Source organism: Chamaea fasciata, unplaced genomic scaffold (genome assembly GCF_029207755.1).
Source record: "Chamaea fasciata isolate MVZ Bird 193981 ecotype frontalis unplaced genomic scaffold, bChaFas1.0.hap1 SCAF_9, whole genome shotgun sequence".
Lineage (NCBI taxonomy): Eukaryota > Metazoa > Chordata > Aves > Passeriformes > Sylviidae > Chamaea > Chamaea fasciata.
In genome coordinates, this window is record NW_027094094.1 from 17,088,392 (window position 1) to 17,113,961 (window position 25,570).

The following is a 25,570-nucleotide window of genomic DNA, read 5'->3' on the forward strand; positions in this document are numbered from 1 at the left end:
GGGATTTAGTTGCTTCCATTTTCCTGACAGGCATTTGAGATGTTCTTGCAGAAGGTTTGGAACGTGTTTTAGTCAACAGTGGTTTGGGTGGCAAGCTAGGTACAATTCTTCATTATTTTAAGTTTTAGATTTCGTGCTGTTTATTCTTTCCACTCCTCCATTTCTTTAATTGTGAAACTTTCTTCCCTTCTCTGTCCCTCCACTCCTCGACCTGTTTTGCTACTTTCCTTTTTAGGCAACTGAAGGATGTTATTGCAAAAATGACAAAGGAAAATGCTTCTGTGTTGTAACTTGTTCCGTCAGTCTCCCATAAGCTGCTGTTCTCACATTCACCTCCCTGGGTTGGGTTTCTGAAGACAATTGTTTTATGCCACCAAGTAGAAAGCACTGAGAGGAAATGTACCTTGAGAGAAAGTGATACTTTTAAGTTAACTATTAACCAGATTCAAACAGGCTGGAGCGCATTTCGAGTGAGGGTAACTTGTTGGGCTGTTGAACAAGAAGGAGCTGCAGAGTGAAGAATAGGCATGGGGATACTCTATTCGGAGGTACGTGACCATTTTCTGCAGTTACTGACGCTACTGAGGGTATGGATATTCCCTGGGCTTGGTTTGTTCCCTTTGCAGCCTCCCAGACAGAGGCTTATAGAGATCTGGAAGTTTTTTCCCTCTCAAAATGTTTTCGTTTTTCTATTACACGCTGTCAGTAACGTTGTTTATAGAAGCAAAGAAAATGCAATAACCGGCATAATTATCGTGGCTTCACAAAGTATTCATTCAACATTTTCTGTGCTGTGTTGAGATCAGAATGATTCTGTACATGGTGTGAGCAACGAACAACTTTGCAAAAAGCAGACAACTCCTTGGATTACACCAAATATAGATAATAAAGCTAATGCTTAAGAAAACCTTCTGCTCACCCATATTGTTTTAGGAAGGTAATTTTTTTAAAATCTTATTCTTATGGGTTTGTCCCCAAACTACGGTTCGTTTAACATTTTTCTGTACCTTAGCATAAATGCTACCTAAACGTATTTGGTTATAAATTTCCCATTTGTACGTGTGGAAACAAGTGAGGATTTTGGCCCTTTGTGACTGTGAAAAGAGTGCGCTGCACTGTGTTTCTTTTTCTGGAGATAGCATTAAACAGCCGTTGCTTTTAAAGGTTACATTTCTATGCTGAAAGCCACCCTTTTATTTTTAAAAAGCTATTCAATGAAATCAAGTATCTTCTCCTCTTTCAGTATTACCAGGATCTTGAATCTGTGCATTCATAAGGTGATCGGCGGAATAGACTGTAGCTTACTCTGAGAGGGTCTCTTGCCTCTCTCCAGATCTACTACTCTGAGATTGTATTGCAGTGGAAACCAGGGTCAACTAGCTTAATTACACAGATGTCTCAAGAATGTTCAAATACTGTCCATGTTTTTCATGCTTATTAATTAATATTTTCATACATATAAATTTTCTCTCTTTACACATTTTGACATGCAGTTTTCTGGGTAAATTGCAGTTCATTTATACAGGATAGAAAGCTAGGGAACTAAAACCAAAGAATTGTAAGTTGCCTTTTCTGAGAAGTATGTATTGGATATTAGTGTATTCCTCAACATCCTAAACATAATTTAGACTCCTGTTAAGTTCATAAAACGCTTTTGGAATAATTTCAGTGCAAAGGAAGATTGGTTCAGAATATTTTGACATTACAAAGTGTCTTCCTTTTTTCTAAACAACTGCAATGAGTTGATGTAATTTAGGCAATGTCCTGGAGTTCTAAAGGAGGAAGCAATTATACACTGAAATTGCTTTCCAAGTTGCAAGACAGGTTTTGCCTTCACCTCCTCTCTATTGGTTGGATGCTTTGTCCTTCATACTGTGCCTTTAACCTTTACTTCATGTGTGGCAGAACCTGCTAAATAGCTGGAGGATTATCACTAGCTCAGCAAAACTAAGCAGAGAGTTACGCAAGAAACTCTGGAAACATCAGACAGCTTCAGATGTGGCAGTTCATCTGGATATGAGTAAACTACTAGGACCTGACATCAATCATGACCCACAATTGATTTAAAAAAATCGTTTTTTAATTGTCCTTCCTGATAGCAAAATCTTATTGCTTTCCTTGCACCCCTTATTTGGCGATCTTGTACTGAGTGCTCTCAGCCATGAAAACCCTTGCATGTCCTGTGGGTACTTCTCACCTTTCCTGGAGCCTTATATACTGAACAATTAAATTCTAGCCTGATAGGCTTGCAGAAGAAAAAGTATTGAAGAAAGAGAGATTTTAAGCACTCAGTCATTGGCATATCTAATCTTCAAACCCTACTTTCCATTCTCCAGTGTGTGCCCACTGCTGTTTTTTCAGTTGGGCAGACTGTGCTCTAGTTCATGATTAGCCCTGACACTAAGGGCGGAAAAAGGCACCTCTGGTGAGGGTTAAAGGAGCGTTTGGTGTTGTGATTCTTTTTTTTTTCCCTCCCTTCCACTGTACATTTTATACAAAGTCACACTGTCAGGTTTGTCCCATGCACCTTGTCTGAATGCTGGGTGGTGCTGCAGAAATGTGAATGAGAGCAGAAGTGTAGGGCTTTGCTGCCAGATACTTCAGAGAGACCCTCTCTTCCTCTTTGCCTAAACTGGAATTGTGGATCCTGCCCTCCTCCCTTCAGACTGTGTCTGTTCTGGGTGCAGTGTTTGTTGTGGCAGTGCTGGCTCTGCCCTGCTGCCTTATGGAAGTGGGTCAACTCACTGTTGTGAGTTCTCTGGGGCAGTCAGGACACTGAGATTTATAAATGATGTGTGTGGGCAAGAGTAGCCACTCTGTGTCTTGGATTGCAAACCACTCCTCCAGAAGCTGAGAACTCAGTTCCCACTGGTGCTTGCTTTAGAATTTGTTGTTGTGGGAACACTTTTCTTCTCACACATCCCTGAAGGAAATTCCATAGACGTGTCCGTGCTCCAGTTGCCAGTGCTTCTCTGGGAACAGGGGAAGGTGCAAGGGCTCTCCTGCCTGTCCTCCACTGCCATCAGACTTCTGCTCTTGTAGTCCTGCTCCTCACCACAGCTGAGCACGAGCCCAGGACATGAACTTTGGATTGTTTGGGTATGGCTTGCGCCTTGCAGTGATGCTGAGGTATTCTGAGTACTATCCCATAGGTTAATTTCTCTCTTGTGTATGATGGGTGGATAAAAACAACATAGCCAACAGTAATAACCATAACACAAGTATGAAGCTGATTGTTCAGCTGTGTCACTACTGAGACAATCTTCTAACACTGTAGAAAACTGAGTGAGATTTTCCAGTCTCTTATCCTCCAGGCTTTTCTAGAGACTCAAAGGAAATATATTTTCTTGGGTTTTGCATGGGACCTACTGTTTGTACCTAACACTGCTCTAACTCCATACTTGGCCTCCCTGCTGATACTCCAGATACATGCTGTCTATCTGTAAGAAATTCTATTATTGTCTTACAAGCAAACTTTGGAGAATAGTTTTAAACAGTCTTAAGCACAGTTAGTCCTCCTTTAGATAGGGTTGCTAGAGTGACAACCCTAAAAACAATGAGAGGTGGAAAAGAGATTTGTGGCTGAGGCTTCACAACCACAGAAATCCTGGCACATGCTCAAGCCCCAGCCTGGGGTTGGGCAGGTTTTGTGTCCAATCTGTTGCTACTGGAAGCCTGTTTAGTTACTTTATTCTGCTTATGAATACAAATCTCTTTCTAATTTTCATGCTAATTTTTTTGTGTCACCTTTTTTACTGAGTTCCTTGAAATTAATTGCTCTTCTTTAAAACTGACCCTTTAATTTATTTTGGAACACCAATAGTGCTGTCTCTCCCTAGCCCAGTTAAGCAAATCAACCTTTCTTCAGGCTCTTCATATTCCTCAGTTGTTGATACGTTTCATGCTCCTGCCATGATCTGATCTCATTTTAGGACCCAAATGACAAGAATTCTATTCTATACACAATCCCAGTAAAGGGCTGTCTATAGAATCTCTTTCTCTGAGAGACACTAATACAGCATTTGCCTTTCTTGGACAAGTGAGTGATTGGCATCTACTTGTAATTTTTCTTATATTTATACTTTCCTAACACATTTTTTGTGAATCCTTATTGTTGTTTATATTAATATCATGAACTTATAGATGCTGGTACTGCTTTGTTCCTTTACTTAAATATTCTGCTAGTATGTTTTCTCTTCCAGCCATGGAGTCACGTTTGCTAATTTGGGAGGTATATTACAAGTTTGGCCTGTGGAAAAAAGTTTGTGCTACTTTGTTTTTTTCTTTAAACATGAATGGAACATGTTAATGCAGAGAGTATAATTTCTACATAGAACCCCCACTCCAGGAGAATAATTATGATTCAAAAGATACTTTAAATACATCAGTTACCCAGGTGTTAGCTGTTGGAATGGATGAGAACTACTTCCTTACATTCCCTGTGCCCTGAAAGTTTTCTGAGGACAGCTGGTTTCAGTAGGTGAAAGACCATGTGTGACTTGTGTGTGCTGGTCTCTGTGCATGACTTCAGCCCCAAATCATGTGGTGTCTCAGGGAGTGGTCTTTGTGCCACCATTGTTCATGGCTCTAGAACTGAGCCCAGCAGTAGTGTAAGGTTTAGAAAAAGATCCCACGGATCAACGAGAGTATCAGTCAGAAATGCCTTGGGTTTAACTGCCTAGCAAGTGAAAGTCTTGGAGGCAGTACAGAAAGAAAAGCAAAAAAGCATATCCTTGGGCTGCTGAATGAGCAAAACCAGCCTAGAAAGGAGCAAATTTTTATGGTAAATGACTGGGATTTGAGCAGGTATTCAACCAAAGAGCAGATCTCCTGCATCTTTAAATAAGCAAAGCAATACCTACAAACAAGTAGGGAAATCAGAGGCGCAGACAGACTCCACAGGATCTTCTCTTTCCTGGACATGAAGATACAGTACTAGACACCAACATGACAGAGAGCAAGGTTCTAGAGAAAACTGATCTTTTAGACGGCACCTGTGTGCAAGTCACAGCAAAAGGGGTTTAAAAGAGGCTTTTCTCCTCAAAATCATTAAAACGGTTCTGCTTCTGGTGAAATGCAAAACACCAAATGTAGGCTTCTGTACAACTACAGACAGATGTGCAAATTTAAAATGTAGCATGTGTTCTTTGTAGATTTTTGTCTGACATAATAACAAAACAAGAAGTGGTGCAAGGTCTGGTAAGCATGTAAATACTTTCTCTAGAAACAAATCACTTCTCTCATGCAGCTGTCCAGAAAACTAAGCAGTAATTATGCTGGAGATAAACCTGTGTTGTAGATCAAAGTTTGGCTGAAAAAGTGTAAATAGGGTGAATATTTTTTAAGGCAGGAAGGCATGGGGGAAGAGGGGAGGACAGATGAGAGGGAACTAAGTGGAAGAGCGAGGAAAGACCTCAGAGTTCAGGACTAGATATTTTTCATGTAGAGTATTTAGTATGTGAAAAAAAAGGAGAGCGGAGAGGAAAAAGTACATCTAATATTTAAAGAAAATTTCTATTTTGGAAAATGTTGGGTAAAATCCTCAGTATCAAAGAAAAGAAAGACTTTTTTCTGATTTTTACTGGAGAACTCAAATGCTACCAGTCTGCCCCACCTCTAAATGTTAGTTTCTGCCTGTATTAGGGTGTTAGAAACTGGTAGTATCCATTCTCAGTCTGAATTCTTACTACTGGAGAGGGAAGAAATTGCAGTTTAGGCCAAGGATGTGTAGAAATACTGACTCAAAAGCTGACCAGCAAGCAGTTCTCAAAAGCCAAGTAGGATCTGACCTGTGGGCACACCGGCATGTATTTTTTTAGGTATTTTAAGGTCTAGAAAAAGAAAAATTGGTGGGGCTTGGTTTTTTCACCTTTCACCTGAACTGTGGTTCTCTTCTGGGAAGGGATGAGTCAGGAGTAGTTCCTTCTGTTCAGCACTGCTCAGCCAAGGGGAAAGCCTGACTGATGTAAACTCGGGCTCCTGGACTTGTCCCTGCTTGCTGCTTAACACAGTGACCAACTCCTGTGAGAATGGAAGCCGGTTTTGTAGATTTTCTTTTTTCCTAATGGCTGTAAATAAACAGGATTTATTTCCTGGATTATAGATAAAGCATCCAAAGCGAACAGAAAATCCACTTCACTGTGCAAAGGGTGTGACTTTGGGGCTGAGAGCTGTGTAGCAGCTGCAGGAGTGTCTCCTACCACCATCTTCTGGAAGGCACCAAGAACTACAGCCTCTGTCAATACTTCAGGGTGTGTGAATAGTAAGCCAGAACGGGAAGTATGGACGTCTCAGTGAAACACGTGCTGATGAATATTGTCTTCTCACTTCAGCCCATCTGTCAGGCAGCTTATAACAACGATTTCAACAAAGTCCATCTCCTTCTGGAGCGCAACAGCAACTATTTGAACGTCCAGGACATCTTCAGTGGAGACACCCCCTTAATTTGTGCATGTAGACAAGGAAACAACAGGATAGTTAACTATCTTCTTAGAAAACGTGCTGATGTCAACCTCAGAAATAAGGTAAGTGGCCACTGACTCTTCTTTTGTGGGACTGTTCTTTCAGATTCTTGGAGTGTCAATGGGGTCACTGGCAAGCACAGATGAACCTCAAGTTTGTTTCCTACTGAGGATATGTGGAGAAACAGATGGAAAAAAAAGGGCTTCTCTGCTTATTTTGGGGCCCTGTGTTCAGCTCTATTTTGACAACCTCTAACAAGTTTAACACTGTAGCACAAAACTTTACAGACCTGCCTTTCAGTTGTTTGGTATATTCAGAATTCAAAGATTTTTTTAAAAAAAAACTCTGTTCTCAATAGGAGTCTGTGGTGGTTATTGCTACTTTCCTGTTTTTCTCTGATGTACCCAAAGAGATGTCCTAAATTATGTGTAGATGTCTCACAAGTCCTTGCTTCAGTAGCCAGCTCCTCCACAAGAAGGGAGGCTGTGGTGATTCCTCCTGCTGACTTACCTTGCTGTGTGGCAGCAATAGCCACATGAGATACTCACTCCCTCCTTTGAATTTCTGCAGCCAGGTCCAAGTTTGCTAATATATACATGGAATCCTCTGGATCCCACCTCCTCCTTGCTTTGTGTAATCTGATTTCCATGACCCTCTATGTGTTAAATGTGCTTCTACTTGAAGGAAGCAAGATGCATGTGTCTATTTCTGCTTGAAAATCACAGGAGATTTTCTGTGAGATAGTCTAAAAGAAAGCTTGTGGAATTTAAAATGGTCTGCTCTTGTCAATATTAAACAAAATGAGATCACTGGATTTGGAACTAATTGGAGTTACTTTGTGTTTAGAAGGACCGCACGTGTCTCCATTACGCTGTGAGAAAACGATTTACCTTCCTTGACTATGTGCTCATCATAATCCTCATGCCAGTTATGCTCATTGGTTACCTTCTCATGGTGAGTCTGGATGGAAGCAAGAATGACCCTGTATCTTTCCCTTCAACACATTTTTCATGGCAGTGTTTCAGGCCAGGAACCTCTACAGAATATAGCTGCTTTCTTAAAACAAAACTGAATGCGTACAACAGAAGGAGCAGGGATTTTGCTGTGACTGTAGCTGGTGAAAGAGCAGATTTGCATTGCTGCATCAGTCTGACATTTCTTGAAACCATGCTTCTTTTTGAAAAAAACATGGTATTAAGTACAAATATACCTAAGACAAACTGTTTTACTGTGTTACTCTTTCCCTTGAACCAAACAGGTTTCAAAGACAAAACAGAATGAACACCTGGTCAAGATGTTGCTTAGAGCTGGAGTTGATGTGAATGCTACAGACTCTGTAAGTGGGTTTATACAGAAGCAAATGTGGCTCACATGCAGGAAACAGCACCAAAAACAGACTACAGGACCTTATAGCAACATAGTTGGAGTAGGAGCATCAGGGACTGAACTGATTAATGTACCAGGAGGATTTAGTGTTTCTGCTTGACACTTAGGCAATAGATTTATAGTGTATACAGAAATAATTCCCCACTGATCAACTAATCCTCCCTTTCTGAACAATGCCCTCATAACAGAATCCAGGCAAGCTGGGCTGAGGTACTTATGTATTAAATACCCAATTCTGTAAAGATTCCAGTGATATAAGCATCTGAGTTTACCAGCATTTATAAATTTTGAACTGGAACAGATTTTTGGGCTACAGGACAAGGTCCTGTGTCTTCTCTTGGTCTTCAGAGTGTGCTGATCTGCCATATACAGAGTTATGTATCCACTAGCCTACTTGGGTAAGGTGAAGACTTCCTCTCCTCTAAGGCAGAAAAGGAGAAACACCAATTTTATCAATGAAATTCTAAAATACTGAAATGCAAGCAAACAGTATTGTTTAAGATGCAGTTTTGGAGATCAAGAATGATCCTCTGTGATCCTCTGAAATTATTGGCTTCCTGCTGATGTCTCAAACCTGTTTTAGAAGTTGCATTCCAGGGAAGAAATTAATTTTTTTGTTCCTGTTTTTCTCATGGTAGTGTATTTGTTTTACTGTGTAGTGTATTGTGGCAGGAAATGATATGTATGTTTTGCATCCAGCTGTTAGAGGGAAGCTGATAAGGCTACAGGTAGTCCTATTTACCTAAGGTCTACTAAAGAAGTCTTAGAAATAAAATTAATCTGCTTCTGTTTCCCTTCAGTCTGGCAGCACAGCCCTTCACTATGCTTGTGAAATGAAAAACCAAGCAGTCATTCCTCTACTGCTTGAAGCTCAGGCAGACACTTCTGTAAAGAATCAGGTAAGAAGGTGAAGTTGAAAAATGTATTTGCTTATCTTAGTGGTCAGCCAGTAAGTACATAGTAGGCCTCAGCTGGTGCACAGCAGTTTAAAGAAAAGGGTGCACAGCTTCCTGGCAGCCAATTTATTTCCTGTTTGGGATGAAACATTTGCTCCATTGCCCTTGTTGACAAGAGAAAGTAGCAAAGTATGAATCCTTCACTGCTGGATTTCTACCAGTAAACGCTGCCTGCATGTCCCCTGGTTTAGCACATCCCTTTGCTATCTTTATTATTGCCTCTTCTTAGTAGCTCAGAGCTACTCTATAGTTATTCCTAAGGTGTAGGCTGCAGGGCAGTGGTAAAAGTCTTCCTAGGTGCTTTTTGTGCTGTTGAGCACCCTTCTTTTGAGAGGCTATGTCAAGCTACTTCTGTCACCAGAACAGCTCGAGTGTTGCCCAAATCAATATTGACCTGGGAGTATCCACACTAGTGAGTTGAGATGAGCAGTGTATTATCTGTGTTGTTCTTGAAATCAAATCTTAGCTGACCTCCATACATTTGGATATTACTCCCAGGAAACAGTGGAAAGGCTTTCCCTACTGCGGAGGAGGTCTCTGTTCCTTTCCTTAGCCAGTATTAGGCCCGGTATGAAACCTTTTTTTTAGAGAAGAAGTGACAGGAGACCTTACACAGGTGGCAAAGTTAGGAAATCTTTTTGTAATTGCCTCATATTGCAATGTATTTCATGTGTTTCTTTCAGGATGGAGAGACTCCTTTAGATATAGCAAGAAGATTACAGTTCCACAACATTGAAAGCATGATAAGAAGAGATTCTTAGCCATCAAGGACTCTCAAACATGCAGAAAATTACCTCATCTGGCAATCCGCCTTTCACAACAGCAGAAGTCCTGCAGAGGATGAGAGTGATACTTGAAAAAAACTCAGCCTACATCCACCATTCCTTGCTGCAGACTTGGACAATTTTGTGTGAGATTTGTCAGTATCTCAAGGCCATGAATGGGCTGAAGGAAGTTCATTTTCTTTTACTAAGACATGAATTACTACAATAGTGTTCAAAATATTGCCCTTCCCATCTGCTTCATCAGTTTCATTACTTGACTTCTGCAGACTGTGGATTTTGAAAGCTAACTATAAAATATCTGGAAGCCTAAACATTGTATATGATGGTTTGCAGCCAATTCAAAAATAAAAATATCCTTTAGAGTGTGTGTTATTTGTTCCATAGGGGAACTAAACAACATGCTACAGCCATTATAAAAGGTCTGGTACCCTTCTTCTTAGTATTTCTCTTCCTACAGTGGGATGGGCTAGGAGAACATCTCAGTTGAGTCCTTCCTCCTTCCATCCTTCCTACAATTTTCACACACGTTAATTCTCACTGTGTTGCTACAAGGGTAGGACTATCCTCTATTTTTTCATCTAAGAAACAGTGAAAAGAGATTCAATGCCTTGCTAGAGACCATAAAGAAAGTCAATTCCCAGATCTTTTTAATGCATTAAGAAATAGTAAAGAAAATATGTTTGGCTCAGTAGAGAAACAGGTCTCTTGACTACCTTTCCAATATAAACAGTGTACTAAGAAAAGAAAGAGTCAATAAATGAAATGCTGTTGATGGAAACCAGATGAATCATTCCCATTGGACTGGATAGGATAGCGTGCTGTACAGAGTGGTGCATGCAGCAGGGGATAAAACCAATCATAATAATAATATATCCACGAGTCTTCTCTTGCATAGGTGAAGGCAGAAATAAATCTGCAGTAATAAGCAATGTATTAAAGCGGCCCAGTGCTTCGTGATTTAATAATAAATAAAAGGGAAAACTTAATTTAATTTATTTAATAAAACAAATAAAAGGGAAATTTCTTTCCTAAGCTGCTGTGTTGTGCCTCCTTGGTCTAATGGAACTTTATTTTTGTTGATATTTTCGGCCTTTTCCTGTAAGCTGTCAGAGCTGCAGTACAACTTTCCTAATGGGTGCTACAGTAACTGCTTAAACAAGCTAGTGTACTTTTCCTGTGTTGCAAAGACAGATATATTTTTCAGTGTGCTATTGTATTGGATGTCCACTCTGACTGCAAAGGGTCTTGGCTGGACAAGATGAGCTTGAGGCTGCAGCCAGAAACACCCCATGAAACAAAGCTCCTTGTTGGACCCTGTAATAGTCAACATTTTATGTGCAGTCTGGGGATAGACGCTCCAGATCAGCTCGTAGGTGAGAAGAGGGGAGGCACTTGCGTGGATTTTGAAGACACCCTCTCTTAGGGCTAATGGCCAGAAACGGAAAACATCCAACTTCTTTCCCATGTTTTAGGAACTGCTTGAATGAAGAATGGCCCAGACACAGAGCTGTGTAAAAGTGAATGCTGACAGCTCAGAGTGCTTGTGACAGCTTCATTGCCAGTGTGAAGAATAATTCATCGGGTGGAAGCTGTATTGCCTGGAGTGCAGCTTGCTGGATGGGTCTACATCACTTTGTTCCACAGCTGCCACCCGTGGTCTTTGAAACTTTGAGGGGTTCAGGGTGTGTGAACAAACATTTGGGTGATTTGTAGGCATGGAGGGCAGAGGAAGACTTCTATGAGTTTTTTTGAGGTTGGATTCCTTGTTGTTTTTTAGTCATCTATTATCTGCTCAGTTCCTTGTGCTGGAAAATATCTTGCTTGTGTTGACATTAAAGGTAATTTGAGGAGGGAAGAAAGACAGATTCTCTGTCAAGGGGATCAATAAATTATTTGAAACAAAATTGTTGATTTCAGTAGAGAAATTATCAAATCACACTTTTGGGTCTTCATAGGAAGAGAAAAAATGCGCATGAGAATGCCTTAATTGGGCAAATAAGATCTATCTGAGAACAATAGAAATTAGGCTTAGGAAAATTAGTCTTGTAGAAATTAAAACTGTTGAAATTCAGTGATCCCTGCAGCATGTATTCAAATATATCCATGTTTTCAGCTTTCATTCTTATATAACTCAGACTTCCAAGGAAGATAGAAGTCACTTTAACAACATGGAAAAATGCAAATTTTGAGGGAAGCAAGAAATAAATAAGAACAAATAAATATGTATAGAAATATCTATTATGTGTGCCTGTGTGTTTACCTCTTCCACAGATAGCACCCTTATTGCCAAACAGAAATTTTGGAGGTTTTTACAATCAACACTCTGCTTATGGTTTCAAAAATATTTTTTTAGTAGTTCAATGATTTTCAGATACATTTTCTCAGTTGCATCAAGGCCCCAAATGAAATCAAGATGTCCCCACGTAGGAAAATGCTCATGGTAAATGAGATTGGTGATCCGAGGAAGTAGCTTTGCCATGTCCTTTGGATCTGCAAATGTGTCCTGTCCACCACTCCAAACAGCAACTGGTGTCTTTATCTCCTCTATCTTGTACACAGGAGGAGCAGTCTGTAAGACAGGGAGGAGACCTGAGTGAATGCTGGTGGATCAGAAGCGGTGTTTAGAGCAAGGTTTCTGTGCAAGCACCTCTCTTTGTCTTTTGCTTCTGCGCTGCCTACAGTAAAACCATGAGGATGAAGGTCACCTTTTTATTGTTCATTGCCCTAACCCCATTCCCTGTCTCTGGAGTGACCCATCCTATACCTGTTCTTTCTACATAGCATGGCTAAGAGTTGTTTTGCAGTTTGGCCCCTGCTTGTGGCCTTCAGAGGTGTGGGCATGGAAGGAACAGCATCAGTATTCATCAGTCAAGGACTGTGGAGATTTTTTCCCGTGTGTATTCAAGGGGAGAAGACGTGTAAGTTTTTAGGGGTGCACAGAGTACAGCTTTTGTTCTTGGTTTTCATGCTTGGAACGGAAGAGGAAACGAAATAATTTGGTCATTTATGCTTTCACCCTAGAAAATTTCTGAGTGTGTGAGAAAGAAGTGACTAATTGTTGTTCTGGAGCCTTTCTGTTCGAGAAGAACAGCATTTTGGTACAGCACAGGACACTGCAAGTCAAATGTGCTGGTTAAAAGTGACGTGGTTGCCAGTCCACTGGAGAGGTCACTGTAGCTGTGAGATCCATATCCTCTCTTAAACAAAAGGTAGGCTTTGAGGATTTTTGGGCAAGTGAAGAGCTCTGTACCCACACAGCCCTAGGACTTCAGTGTGGTTCTTATTCATTTTTGGAATGACAGGTAAGTTGACATATCATTGAACACATCCCAGCATCAGTAGGGGAGGCAAAATTAACTTCTGTTAATTGTCTAAAAGGGTCTATCTCTGCCTTGTTTGTGAATAGACTTTTACACTTGCATGTGATTCAGCAGAAACATTATCTGAGGGCACTCTCCCCCTTGTTAGTACTCACAGGTGCTAAATTTGAATTTTTCTATTACTAGTTTTACCAAGACCCAAGGATAAGTTCTGAAGGAAGCCATTTTGCCTCACCTGGTTGTATTTCTTCAGGTTTTCCTTAGAGCCATAGTCATAAGCTTGAAATTGGTCTGTATGTGCTAGCTGTTAAAAGAACAGAAAAACTAAAGAGATGAGAGATGGAGGAGTAGAGTGCAGGAGTCATATTCCTGCCTGTGAGCTAAGTCAAGGCCCAGGGAGCGGACTGTAGTTTCTCCCACACCTCCCACACCTTCCACTGGTTGCAGACTTCCAGGGTGCTCAGGATAGATCACAGGGTAAGTGGTATCCTTGGCTTTTCTCTTGCTAACTTTCTGTCCTGATCCTTATCTTCCACCCTCAGTGTGTTTTGTTACTTAAAATTTTGTTTTACTACCTTAGGTAACTGAACTCGGGGTCCCTGTTTGTCATGCCGAGTTGGGTTCAGCTGTCACATGGAAAGAGAACCTGAATGTCTATAATGTGTCAGGTCAGGTCATGTTACAAGTCTTGTGTAATATGCCTTGCAGGACTGGTGAGTGAATAGCTGGAGTTATTTGTTTTGGTAATTTAATTTTTTGCAAAAACATGACAACTTGTGAGGAGTGTGAAAAAAAGGGTGAGAGAAACCCAGTGTCTGTGAGTTTAGAAAACCTTTGCTTCCTCCAGAATTTCAGGAGCTGGGTATGAGCTAAAAATCTGCCTGGTCCATTGTCTTTGCTGTTCTATCTTCCTGTATCTGTGTTTGCTTTGGATCCACTTGATTTTGTTTGAGGGTGGCAAAATAGACCATTGAGGGTGGCAAAATAGACCATAGAGTCACTAGCTGTTCCTGGTTTGTGTCCGTCTCCTGGCTAGTTGCATCCTGTGGGACTGACTGTAGGACCCCGTCTTCAGGAGCACATCTATATTCTAGACTATATTAAATGTGCAGGTGCTCACGGCAGTAGGTGAGAAGGTATGATGGTCAGTTTCCCAAATCCAAAGCCTCTGGATTTCCCTGGAGGCTGTCAGTTCCATAAAAAGCAGTAGTAAGGGATGGTTTACATGTCAGTGCACAGTTATACCTGTCGCCAATGAAAAATGTTCTGTGCCGATGTTCCGGCCGGGGAATGTCCTACGTACACATCTACTCGACTCTGGGGAGAAAGCAGAAATTTTATAAAGACAGAGATCCAGTGCTGTGACAGAATAAAACTGTGACGAAAGTGAGTTTCTAATATATAAGAAGCCAGCTTACAAAATATTTTTATAGTTCTGTTAAGGAGATGTTCCCATTCTATTGCCCTGGATTTTTCCTCAGCTGTTATCTTGCCCTGAGAACCACATTAGTGACTCAAGCAAGGCAGAAGATATCCTTAATGGTTTAGCTCTGCAATTCAAAAGCTGCAATTGATTTTGCATTGAGCCTCAGGGTCTAACTGCTTTCCCATATGTGCTTTTAAAAAGGATTATAGATGAAAAAATGGGCCCAGTTGTTACAGACACTGCAGTAATAAACATTATACAGGCCAGCTTCTGCATACCTTGGCCACTGTAAAGGGAGTTGGCGCCACAGCATCCATGTATTTGCAAGCAGAGAGAAAACTCTGCTGTCTCTCCTGTCCCCTCTGACTGATGCACAAGTGTTTGTGAATCCCACTGTAGGTGTGCTGCACTCCTCAGCACAGTGGAAGGCCTTTCTGTAGCTCTACACATTGTGGATTGAGCTGTTGGGCTCAGTTCTAAGGTCAACAAAAGCAGGAAAATGCCTCTTTTAGTAGTTCTTTGGGACCAAGTTTTGGTGCAAATAGTCTGAAAATTGGAAAGAAGAGGTTTTACTTCTGTCTTTTAGCTATTTCAGTGTTCATAGGACCCCAGTGTCTATATGTTAAGGAAGGAAACTGGCAACTGTATTGCCAAGAAGTCTGTCTCCATCACTCATTGTCTCTTTTTAAAGAACATCTGTGCGTGACAAAAATCTGGTGCCCCCAAGGGAGGGTACATCCTGACATGTGCGATCTCTTGTTTGAACTCAGTTCTTTCTTTCTGGCATTGGAATGTGCCTAGCCGTTGGTGTCACCCATCAGTAGCCCTAGCCATGCTGCCACTGTAGACCGTACACAATGTCCTGGCACTCCCTCAGTCTGCTGAGAGACACGTTGTAGTTTATGGATGCCGACACGCGTGACGGTAATCGGCAAGGATTTAGTGCACAAGTGCAACTGCCCAAATCCCTTTAGTTCTGCTCCGAGGAGGAGTTCTTGCACATACTTACCGTGTTGATATTTTTTACACTGCCTCCTGCTATGTAACAGAGAATGTGGGCACAGAACTTATCCAGGCTTGTGCAGAGCTGTGTCACGGGTCCTTTCAGAAATTTGATCTGGTGCGCAACTCCTTTGCAGCCAAATACTAACTGAGGGAAAGGAAAAGTGCAACACCTTTTTTTTCTTGTTACAGAAGAATTTTATGCAGAAAATTGTTGCTAATAGCCTAGCCTTCACAACACAGTATTCAAGGAGTGCTGGAAGAGCTTACCCTCACACTCCCCTTAAAACACCCTCTTCCCCACAGCACATAATTTATTCTTCCTCCTTCATATTACTATCAGTAATCCTCAAAGAAGCTATCCTTCCGTTTCTAGTGTGCTGACCTTAATGCCTACTCATTTTTGAAGTCCTAGAGATTGTAATGTCTATTATTGCGGTTCTGGTTTAGCTCTTCCTGCACGAGACCAGCAAAATTGTAGTTAAACAGCAGGAACCCTAAAACAGGACACAGTTTCACAAGTCTCCTACTTCACTGGGAGTTGCTGCCACAGGCTCTGTATCCCAGCCATTTTCACCACAGGGTTTAGGAACAGTTTTGTTGAGAGCACTCAGTTTATCCCAAGCTCAGTGTTAGCATGTCACTTGTTTGGGAACACTTGATCCCAGGCTGAGGGAATCCTGGGAAGATTAGCAGGCACTGGACTTCTTAGAAGGAAAAATGACGTACCCTGAGCAGTGGTACAGGAAGTCGCAACGTCTTAACCAGAGGGCTTGTGGCATGTGGGCATACAGTTACTGGGCTCAGAGCAAAGAACACTTTCACCCGTTTAGCCAGCTCAGGGTATGTATAAAATGCTACAAAGCCTGCAAACACAGAAGCAACAGCCTGAGTTAGTGAAAGATATCCTCCACAGACAAATTAAATACATAAACAGCAGATAGCAAACAAGACACCACAGTAGATTTGCAGCCCATTGTCTGTTGTTCGTGTTTGTGCTGCATGTTTTACTTAAGGGAAGTGTTGAAGTGAAGTCCTGAAACTAATTTTAATTGGGAGGCAAAGTTCATTTTAAGGATTAAAGCATGTCTGAGTACTGTCTTTATCAGAACCATTTTTGTAGGCAATATGTCAGTGAGGTTTTGAAGGAACATCAATTCCTTCTAAAGCTCATAAAACTCTCATAAAAAATGAGTTTTTCAAATTAGAGTCTCTAAAGATCTATGAATGTTTATGCTTTCATGAGACTATAGAATAAATAGCTGAATGCTGGGAGCTTTGAGTGTTTTCAGCTGATTGCTTGCATCACAGGCAGAAGAAGAAAGCCTGGTTGCTTACTTTGTTTTGCCATGAGGATCTTTAAATGCTCTTGTGAGAGGCAAGGTACGAAAAGGTCAGAATTTGTGACAATATTTGATTTTTCCACACTTCCTTCTTTTTTCTGGATTGTTTGCACTATTAACTGGCAGTGGCCCTTTCTAATAAATTTCCATTCATGGATCTTACACACAAACCATAATCAAGAACTTTCAACTGATGCTAAAAGCAAGTTAGCTGCATTTAGAGGCCATGAAATGAGTAATGACAAAGGCTGGACCTAAGAGAAAATAAACTATTAATATTTTTGCTTTCCAGACTATGTTTTTAAACTGCAATGTGGGCAGTTATAGCCAGTTCAAAAACTACAATTTACATTGTAAGATTGACACTAAGTCATGACTTAGTAATGCTGAGGTTATTTTTCCTTGCCTTCAAGAAATTTAATTTAAATAATTGTATTTGTTTTAACTTATGTATTATGTTGGCTGTGTTATCCTTTTAGTTTTTCCATCCTGTTCATAAGAACAGGGTCCCCAGGGCAGTGGTCACAGCACCAATTCTGCCAGAGTTCAAGAGGTGTTTGAACAATACTCTCAGGCACATAGTGAATTTTGGGGCTGGCCTGGGTAGGGCCAGGAGTTGGAATTCAATGAGCCTATGTCCATTCCAACTCAGGATATTCTATGATTCTATGACTCTAATTGTCTGTCTTAACACAAAAGAACTTCATGTAAATTCCCATTGCTGAGGGCAAAAAAACCCTATAGCAGTACCAGAAAGAAGTACCCAGTAAATGACCAGTAGTATGTCTGTAATTATTTAAAAAGTTGAACTATCACTGTATCTTCCATTAAGTTTATTTGCTCCTTAAGGGTAACTAAAGATGATTTTAGAAAAGTTTTGCGCATTTACCAAATCTCAAGATAGAAAAATCTCTATGTTTTTCTAACTCTCTACAAACAAGAAAAACAACAGAATAAGTGGCGAGAGTCATCTACTGATCAAATAGGAACATAAATCATTGTTAATAATTCTCCTGACATTACCTGCAGCTGACCCTTCAGAGTGACCAATATAGTAAACATTCTTCTGTCCAGTTTTATTCATGATGAAGTTCAGCTCTGCCGGAATATCATATTTGCCCATTTCATCAAAGCTGAGGGGAGAAACACAAGAAGCTGGCAGACAATTTGACTATCACAGTGCGAGTTACTGACTGTCAGTTTTGTTCATTGCACCAAGCAGGACCCATTGAAGGAGGAGGTTGCACACTGTGTCTGCATCCTTGCTTGAGCTGGGGAAGTGGGCAGAGGGGTGCAGCTGTGCAGCTTGGGCTCTGTGTGGATGGTGCCAGTTTCACCTGACAGCTGCAGCCCTTGGGGAACTGGATTTAATCAGAGTTTTCACCTGCAAGGGTTACAAAACACATTTTTTTCTTGGTTGAATTCAACTGTGAGAGATCAGATTTCTAAACAAGGCTGCTCAGCATGTTCCAGCTGAGGTTCTTGCTCTCCCTCTCACGATACAGACTCCCTTTTCCTCAGCATCCCGTTCCATTTCCCAGTCTCTGAAATCTCTCCCCCAGCCAATGCTCCCAACTCTGAGTAGTATTGAGTATCCATCTTTGTATGGTTCTTTACTCTCCTGGGTTGGTGTAGATGCTGGTCTGATGCTGATTTAGGTAAAAGCCATCAGGATGAAGCTATCTAGTCCCATTGAAGTTCTATGTTGAGTCTTTCTGTCTCTACTGAGTACCTGAACTGCCAGAACTCCTTCTGGCATGGCTTAAGGGTCTTGTGTTTTAAGGACCAGGTGTTCCCTCTGCTGTTTCCCAGCCAGACATCATAGCCAGCATCTGCAAGGATGAAGCCCAAGCTGTTGTTGGGCAGGTTGGAAATCCAGTGAGTAGCATCTCCTAGAAAAGCATGTTGTAGGAACACTGCAGGCTTTTGCCCTGAAAAAGATTAGAATATTCTTTTATTGGAACAGCAATTAGTATGTATTTAATACTGGAGTGCAGAGTTCAGTTTGTGAGAGATTTCCTTCTTCTAGAAGCTCCCAGGGGAACTATACATAGATCTTGGTTTGAGAAACCTGAAAAATTTATTTCTATGCAAGCAGGAACCATTTAATGACATTTCATAACCATTTTATGACAAGTCTGGCAAATAAGAATTTACTAAGGAGACCAGTCCTATCTCCTCTTGCACTGAAAAGCCAGCTCACAGGCCCTGTGCTGAAACTCAAAGCTGAAAACTGCTGAAGGCATAACAGTGTATGAAAGAAAAAGAAAAAATAATCCAAAGAAGGAAATCCACGCTTCGGTAACCACTGAGCAGGGCTGAGAGGCCCCTGATCTAACTTGGCTAGCCTTACTTTCAGAGTCAGGCTGGCCCAAATGATCTCCAAAGGAGATCCAGTTAGGGGAAGGAATCTAAATATATCATTCTCTAATACTAGCGAGGACTAATAATCAAAGTAGCAGTACACAGGGTTCCTCAATTTCCAGCTAGAAATTTTTATTCAACTCAGAAAATGTGCTGAAACTGATAAAATGCATTTGCTTTTCACTGACAACATGATTTCCTTCCTCTTTCTTTAAGTATATCTCTGTCCTTCAGAGGCCTGGGAATTATTTATATGCCTAACCTCAGAGGCTTTGTTTTCAGGCTACTATTTTATATATATATTATTTAGGTTGTTAAGGGGAAACCTCCCCAAATCCTGTTTACCAGCCTACCTGCCATTTGAGAGAGAAACCCTCCAACCCTTGGATGTAACAAAATTATTAGGAAAGTCTGAAAAAAGGAGAGGGACACTGAATATGTGGACTTCAGATGGATTCAGTATTCAAGTCACACTTCTGACTAGGTGCTCTTGTGATGGAAAGGTATTGAACGTGTCATTGCAGGTGAAAAGGAGAAAGATGAGGAATCTGTGTAAGAGTTGGTTCTCAGACCTTCCTTGTGTCTTGTAACTGTGTCCCACCTGTATTTTGGTCATTCCTCCCAGCAGGAATTCTGTAGACAGCAAGAATGTATCCATCCTCTGTTGTAACTTCATATTCTTCACTGGGGTATCCATGATATCTGATAATTTCACTCTGTGGAAAGCCAAAGGAGAGTTTGTTAATGTGCCAGTTGTCCTGCTCTGGAGCCTAACCAAGATGAGCAGTGCAGATGTGGGATGTGCTGCGATGGTAGTGCGAGGCCCCGGCCACAGAGACCACGGCTGAGAATAAACATTGCAGGTCCTGTAAAAACATGAAACAAAGTCCTCTTCAGACCTGCTTAGATGGTGGTTGTCTGGTATTTAGCCCCCTATTATGGAACCAACACCCTTCTGAGAGATAGCTCATCATGTTATGCAAGGCTTATGCAGATTTTACCTTTTTACAGATTAAATATGCAGCCATATCTGTATAAGAGAATCCCAATAGCTGTGGGGATGGTCCATAACAAATCCTTTCTTGCCAAAGTGTGGTTAGGCAAGCCATGCAGGCAAAGCAAACAAGGGTGGAGACATTGTCAAAAGAACTAATGGGACCACCTGTTTTTGCATATACTCCGAGGAAATCTTTGGTGACTCAGGGCAAGGCATCTTTGATTAGTTTGCATTGTGGGAATCTGAACCACTGTTCCGAGCAGTTTGTTATGGAAGGGCAGGGCTTTGCTTCACTTGAGATTAGAAACCAGCCTTTACCTCCACTAAAAAAGAATTCTTCTCTGTGGCAGCCCAGATTGTTTGGGCAGGAGAATCAAGTTTTTTTCGGGCTAGTGCTGAAATGTTCTTTGTTATCTTGCTAGGTTTGCACTCCTCTCCTTATGCAGTAGCCTGAAATACCAACCTGTGTTGAGAAAGATGACTGCAAGCAGGTATTATGAGCCATGATGCAGCTCCACATTTATCATATATCTGTTGGACTTTACCCTAAATGAAGGCAGCAAAGTCTGTTGTACACTTTGGTATGGTCTGGAGCATGTAGTCTGTGCTCTGTCCACAGGCCTGGGCTGAGTCTGGCCACTGGGATCAAAATTACATAGTCTGGATCTCCAGTGCCCCTTAGGAGGTTCTGGAGAGTTGACTAGCCTTGGAAACAAAGATAGCAGCCTGCAGTCCCCACTCCAGTGCTGCGTGTCTGTCCTCATGCTTGTGCAAGAGACACATCTATCCCTGGCATGTTCAGAGCCAGCCCTCATTGTGGGAAAGGGAAAACAGGAGATGCAGAAGGAGCTCTTCTTGGCTTTCCTGACAAGGACTGTTAGTTATGCAACTGGAAGAGAAGTTTCACAGAGGGGAAGAAGGTGAGCCAACTTACAACATTCATGAAGCATTCGGGGTCGCGACTCTTCTTGCAGCGGCTTGTGTCAGAACCTGGAGTGGAGACTGCTGTGAACCCAGCTGAAAAGGCAATTCCTTGGGAGCAGAGCAGCACGAGGAGGCACCACATCTTGGGGCTGTGTGGAAGAGCACATGCAGGGGTGTTTGTGTTAGGAAGAGAGTGGTGTGGAATTCCACAGGAAGAGCCAAGAGGAAAGTGTCCTGAAGGTTGCCCAAGGTCTGTTCCCTAAGGGCTGCCAGAAAAGAACCTGTGTGAGGACAGGCTGTCTACAGCTCACCTCATTTAACATGTAGGGTTGCAGAACAGGAGAGGAAAGCACCTGGGGATACCATGCAAGAATATGCCTGAGTTCTTTGCAGATTAACAAGGGAACTGGGGTTGATAGACAGGGCCAGGTCTTTGCATGAGCCTAGCAGAAGCTTGACAAAGAAGCGTGAGTGCCCAAAATGACCAACACCCAGCTTGTATGCTTTTATCTGTCTCCACCCTTCTGCCAGCAGGAGAGGTGAAGGGAGAAGAAAGCACTGTTTGTTTCCTGTCTCCTCAGGAATGAGGTGAAAGATGTTCATGATGGGCTCTCTTTAAACCCATCATCTCTTCCTCTGGGACTGAATGCTATTCTTGTGCCTGTCAGTGGTGTGCTTGGGTGAGGGACCAGATAATGAGGCTCATGAAGGGGCCAGGAGTGATTCAGGCACTCTGTGAGGAGATTTAATCCACCTTGGGCAGCATGCTTGCACATTCAATGCCAGTTTGTGCTTTCCTCATAGGGTGATGTGCCCCAGGACACGATCAGGTTCTGTTTGAAATCAGTTCCTCTGAGAAAATGGAGCAAACCAGCTGACCATGTGTGGGTCCCCAAAATCCCCATGAGTCAGTTTCTAGTCAGCCTTACCTTTGGGCCACCAGGCAAGCAGCCATGAGAAGTGAGTAATAGATCCTTAGACTGCCTTTGTGCTGCCAAGGACCTGTCTCCATTACCTCTTAGATATGGTTGTCCATACTGCAAATCTTGTATTGGTCATGGGGAAGTGAGACCTTGCCCTTTCCTAGGATGATTTCCTGGGATAATTTCCAGAAGAGCATTTCTGAATAGAAATCGCAGAGTGCAGTTGATCTAGTACCACTTTATACCTACTCCAAGTAAAATAGATATGCTTCCAGGTTTAAGTCTTTATTTTCTAGAACCCAGGCCAATGAGTGCAGGAACACTCAGCTTCCCAGACTTCTTTTTAAACAAGTTAATTTTGACACAAACATCCCTTAGAAAAGAGAAGAACAGATTCTGTGACCCAGATAGGTACTAAGTGTGGGATTATAGGCTAAAACTGCGTGGAGAGCAAGAGGTCATAAATTCAGTGCTCCTTGCTTCTTCTCTCTGAAGAAATGCATAAAAAACGATTGATCCATAAAGTTCAGTGCTGTGCTTACATATTCAGGAAAAGCCACACCACATATCAAATTTTTGTTTTATGCTGTGCTTTAATGTGTGAGGAGGAGAATGATGCCTGTGTAGAGAAGAGTAGTAGTCATTCTGCACATGTATAAAGACCATAAAGATCAGGCAGGAGACACAAATGTTCAGCAGTAGAATCCATGGGACTTAATGCAGTGTAAGGCTTCAGCTCATCACAGTGTTCAGGAAGAGTGTCTCACCAGCAGTGGCTGGGGACACCACTGCTCCTGCAGGCTGGACTTCCTCAGAAGAAGAGGACACACTTCTCTGACCGTGGTGTGTTTGTGTTAGTTCAGCCTCCTGTCCATCCTGTAATTGACTTTCGATGTAATTGTTAAATACCTGCCAAGTCCAGCACTAGACACAAGCCTCTACAGTGCTGGGGTTGCAGCAGTTCCTGAGGACTCTGTGTTAGGGCAGGACTACTCCAGAGGTCTCAGCCTTGCTGGGGAAAGGCAGGCAAAGGCAGCCGCTGTTATGCTCAGCAGCAGCCAGCAGGAGAGAGGTTGTCAGCATTTCAGAGTCCATGTATCTTCACAGTAGCCATAGGTTTTGTGAGGGAATTTCATAGGAGACCTGCCTGTCTTACAGGTTCTGTTAGGAAGTTAAGCAGGCTCGGGAGATGAGTCTTTTAGGAACGAGGCATTAGACATGGAGAATACAATTTTTAATGATGAACAGAGGTTCTCATGTAGCCACACATTTCTTGAGTCTGCTTCTAGCATAAGGCATCTGCTATGATGAGATATGGTGCTCTGTCAAGTTTATTTGTACTCAGGAATGTTCAATATGAAGACCAAGAGAAAATAAGGAAGTATTCCCCATGAAGTAATGGGGAAGAAGAACAGAATTTGTGGGATGAGAAGGAGGTAAGCAAGGAAAATATGTTTAGACTTTTAATGATCTTCAATTTAACCTTTAAATCTGACTGAATAAATTTAAAGAAGTCAAACCTCATGAGTCATCAAGCAGTTGAAATGAGGCAGCATTTGGAAACACCCAAAACTTTAAATTTGTCATCAAAACACACTTCATTAGATTCCCTTTGTGTATCAAATAGGTCAGGTTTTTTTTTTTTTTTTGTCAAACCAGGAAGCCTCACAACTATATATCCAGGAAATGCAACACTCTTTTGCTTTCTGCTGTTTTACTCTGTTCTGGAGCATGTATATGCCTGCCTCTCCCTACACTGGGAATCTCAATTTGACAAGAAAAAGTTCTGCTAATATCTCAGCTTGTTTTCAAATCACTAACAAGATTAGCTGAGGCAATGCAGAGGCCTAATTATTCCTTTTGTTGAGGTAAACTTTTCTCAATGCACTCTGTAATCATCTGGCTTAGCTGGCATGGCTTACGGACTTCCAGTTATGCACCTTTTACTTGGATGTAGGGAGCCAAGTAGCATTAATCTTGGCAGGCCACTGCTCCCTTAAACTCTAGGAATAAAGACAGGAGAAGAAAAGAGCTGTTTTCATCTAGTGAGATGAAGTCATAAGTAACTATTGGACATGGTAAACTATCATAAAAAATATGCTTAAATGGAAAAAAAAAATCAGAGAGTGAAATGCCCTTGAAAGTTCCTCTATGCAATTCTAAGATTTAGTGAAGCTAAGATGCAAACCATTCTGAAATTTGTCTTTCTATCCCTAGGGAGTCTAAAATTTGCTTCATAGAAGCTGTAAGGCATAGGCACACCAACCAGAAGAGCAACTGTGACTAAACATGTGTGAGACCTTGCTGCTTTACTCACTAATAAAACATACACATGCATTATACGGAAGGAATGGGAGGTCCACATTACACATTGTCGCAATACTTGCACATTAATTGCCTTGTTCTCAGAGGGAAGAAAACAAGTAGGAAAAAGATCAAGTAGTTGCTCTTTTTCTCTCTTTTGTGCAGGTCAAACTTCTTTTTCTTCTAGTTTAAGCAGAGAAGCACTTCTGTGCATAGTAATAGGCTTACACACGAGAAAGGAAAACACTGCTTATTTTTACAACCATCTGCACAAAAGCAATGCAGCTCATATTTATGGAGACAGGAAACAGAGAAAGAGACCGTGAGCATGTAAGTAACTTACCTCTGCTTTGCCTTGCTTCTGTCCTCTGCCACGGGCACTGGTTCGTCTCCAGCAGCAGACTGATTCACTGGCAGAAACCTGCGCCGATAAAAGGAAGTCAAAACAGAATGAGCACTTCAGGGAAGCAGCTGTGAGTGACATGAGTTGGCAGCACGTATTGCAGAGCGTGTTTGAGTGCTGATTTGGCAGTATTTCAGGAGTGAGGAAATCTTTGTGATGAAAAAGATGATCTGGTTTAATTCACCACCCCAAAATTCACCATGGAGCAGGAGAGTGTGGAGACTACCTATAACTCAGTGGTTAGTAGGTTTGACTGGGACCTGGGTGTTGCATTTCACTGGGGCTGTGGCTGATCTTGATCTGCACTGTTGCCCAACTGAGGGGCTGCTTCAAAAGTAATCTTTTAAGATGAAAAGGAGGAAGTGTCCAGCTTTTCTCAACATAGTGTCTCAAGAACACTGTCTCTGCTATTGCTTTTCATTTGGTTTATGTCAACTTTAACATTGCAGACTGACCTAAATCTGTTTTCCAGCGAGCAGCACAACTCATGAAACCTACCTTATTCTGCATTAATCACACTCCAGTGCCAAAGGAGGCCTGAATGCTACATGTAACCTTTTTCCCAGTGAGGGAACAAATATGGGTTCTTGTTTATCCTAAGCCATTTTCATCACCTCTGAAAACACACTATCTGGAGATCTTTGCTTAATGGCTGAATTAGCTGTATTCAGCCCGAGGGATCAGTCCTCAGTGAGATTGGCTCAATGACCATGGGCAGAAGGACTTGTTCCGTGTCCTTGGGTAGCTGGACTATAAACTAAGTAGAATCCTCCTACATGAGGATCAGCCTGTTCAGCCAATTAACTCACAAGTGTCTCCAGAAGAACTTGAGTTTCATCATGGACTGATGAGCATTTAGAAGAACACCAGATAAGGGGGATGTTTTCTTGGGAACACCATGGCAAAATAGTATGATGCCTTCGACTATGGGAGGAGGGAAAGGAGTGAAACAACAGGATGTTGGTGACAGGCACA

The 25,570-nt window shown here is 41.8% G+C and overlaps 2 protein-coding genes across 3 annotated transcripts; one reads left to right on the top strand and one right to left on the bottom strand.

Annotated features, from left to right (window-relative positions):
• The first annotated feature begins 356 nt into the window (after positions 1-356).
• On the top strand, positions 357-9,949 carry ANKRD22 (ankyrin repeat domain 22). Of its 2 annotated transcripts, XM_066190605.1 has the most exons (6): positions 357-548; positions 6,333-6,524; positions 7,309-7,416; positions 7,721-7,798; positions 8,649-8,747; positions 9,488-9,949. In XM_066190605.1, the coding sequence occupies exons 1-6, from the start codon at positions 528-530 to the stop codon at positions 9,563-9,565; spliced, it is 576 nt and encodes a 191-aa protein (XP_066046702.1). In that variant the 5' UTR covers positions 357-527; the 3' UTR covers positions 9,566-9,949. The 2 variants fall into 2 exon arrangements, with proteins under 2 accessions (XP_066046702.1, XP_066046701.1); XM_066190604.1 differs by lacking the exon at positions 357-548 and having other exon boundaries at positions 6,267-6,524.
• A 1,911-nt stretch (positions 9,950-11,860) lies between these two features.
• LOC136293673 (lysosomal acid lipase/cholesteryl ester hydrolase-like) lies at positions 11,861-24,608 on the bottom strand. Its single transcript, XM_066190607.1, has 10 exons — positions 24,536-24,608; positions 20,976-21,114; positions 19,646-19,760; positions 18,413-18,611; positions 17,704-17,813; positions 16,067-16,203; positions 15,345-15,485; positions 14,155-14,226; positions 13,145-13,213; positions 11,861-12,158 (listed from the first exon to the last, which is right to left on the bottom strand). Exons 2-10 carry the CDS (start codon positions 21,105-21,107, stop codon positions 11,925-11,927), a joined length of 1,209 nt encoding a protein of 402 aa, XP_066046704.1. The 5' UTR covers positions 21,108-21,114; positions 24,536-24,608; the 3' UTR covers positions 11,861-11,924.
• Between the last annotated feature and the right edge of the window lie 962 nt (positions 24,609-25,570).

Excerpts from the sequence above, each read along its gene's own strand:
- ANKRD22 (XM_066190604.1), top strand. The coding sequence starts at position 6,282 with ATGGACGTCTCAGTGAAACACGTGCTGATGAATATTGTCTTCTCACTT. Across the intron at positions 6,525-7,308 it reads ATGTCAACCTCAGAAATAAG|AAGGACCGCACGTGTCTCCA; the intron begins GTAAGTGGCCAC and ends CTTTGTGTTTAG. Across the intron at positions 7,799-8,648 it reads ATGTGAATGCTACAGACTCT|TCTGGCAGCACAGCCCTTCA; the intron begins GTAAGTGGGTTT and ends GTTTCCCTTCAG.
- LOC136293673 (XM_066190607.1), bottom strand. The coding sequence starts at position 21,107 with ATGTGGTGCCTCCTCGTGCTGCTCTGCTCCCAAGGAATTGCCTTTTCA. Across the intron at positions 15,486-16,066 it reads TTCCTGTACCACTGCTCAGG|TTAGTATTTGGCTGCAAAGG; the intron begins GTACGTCATTTT and ends CCTTTCCCTCAG. Across the intron at positions 14,227-15,344 it reads GTGTAAAAAATATCAACACG|AGTCGAGTAGATGTGTACGT; the intron begins GTAAGTATGTGC and ends CTTTCTCCCCAG.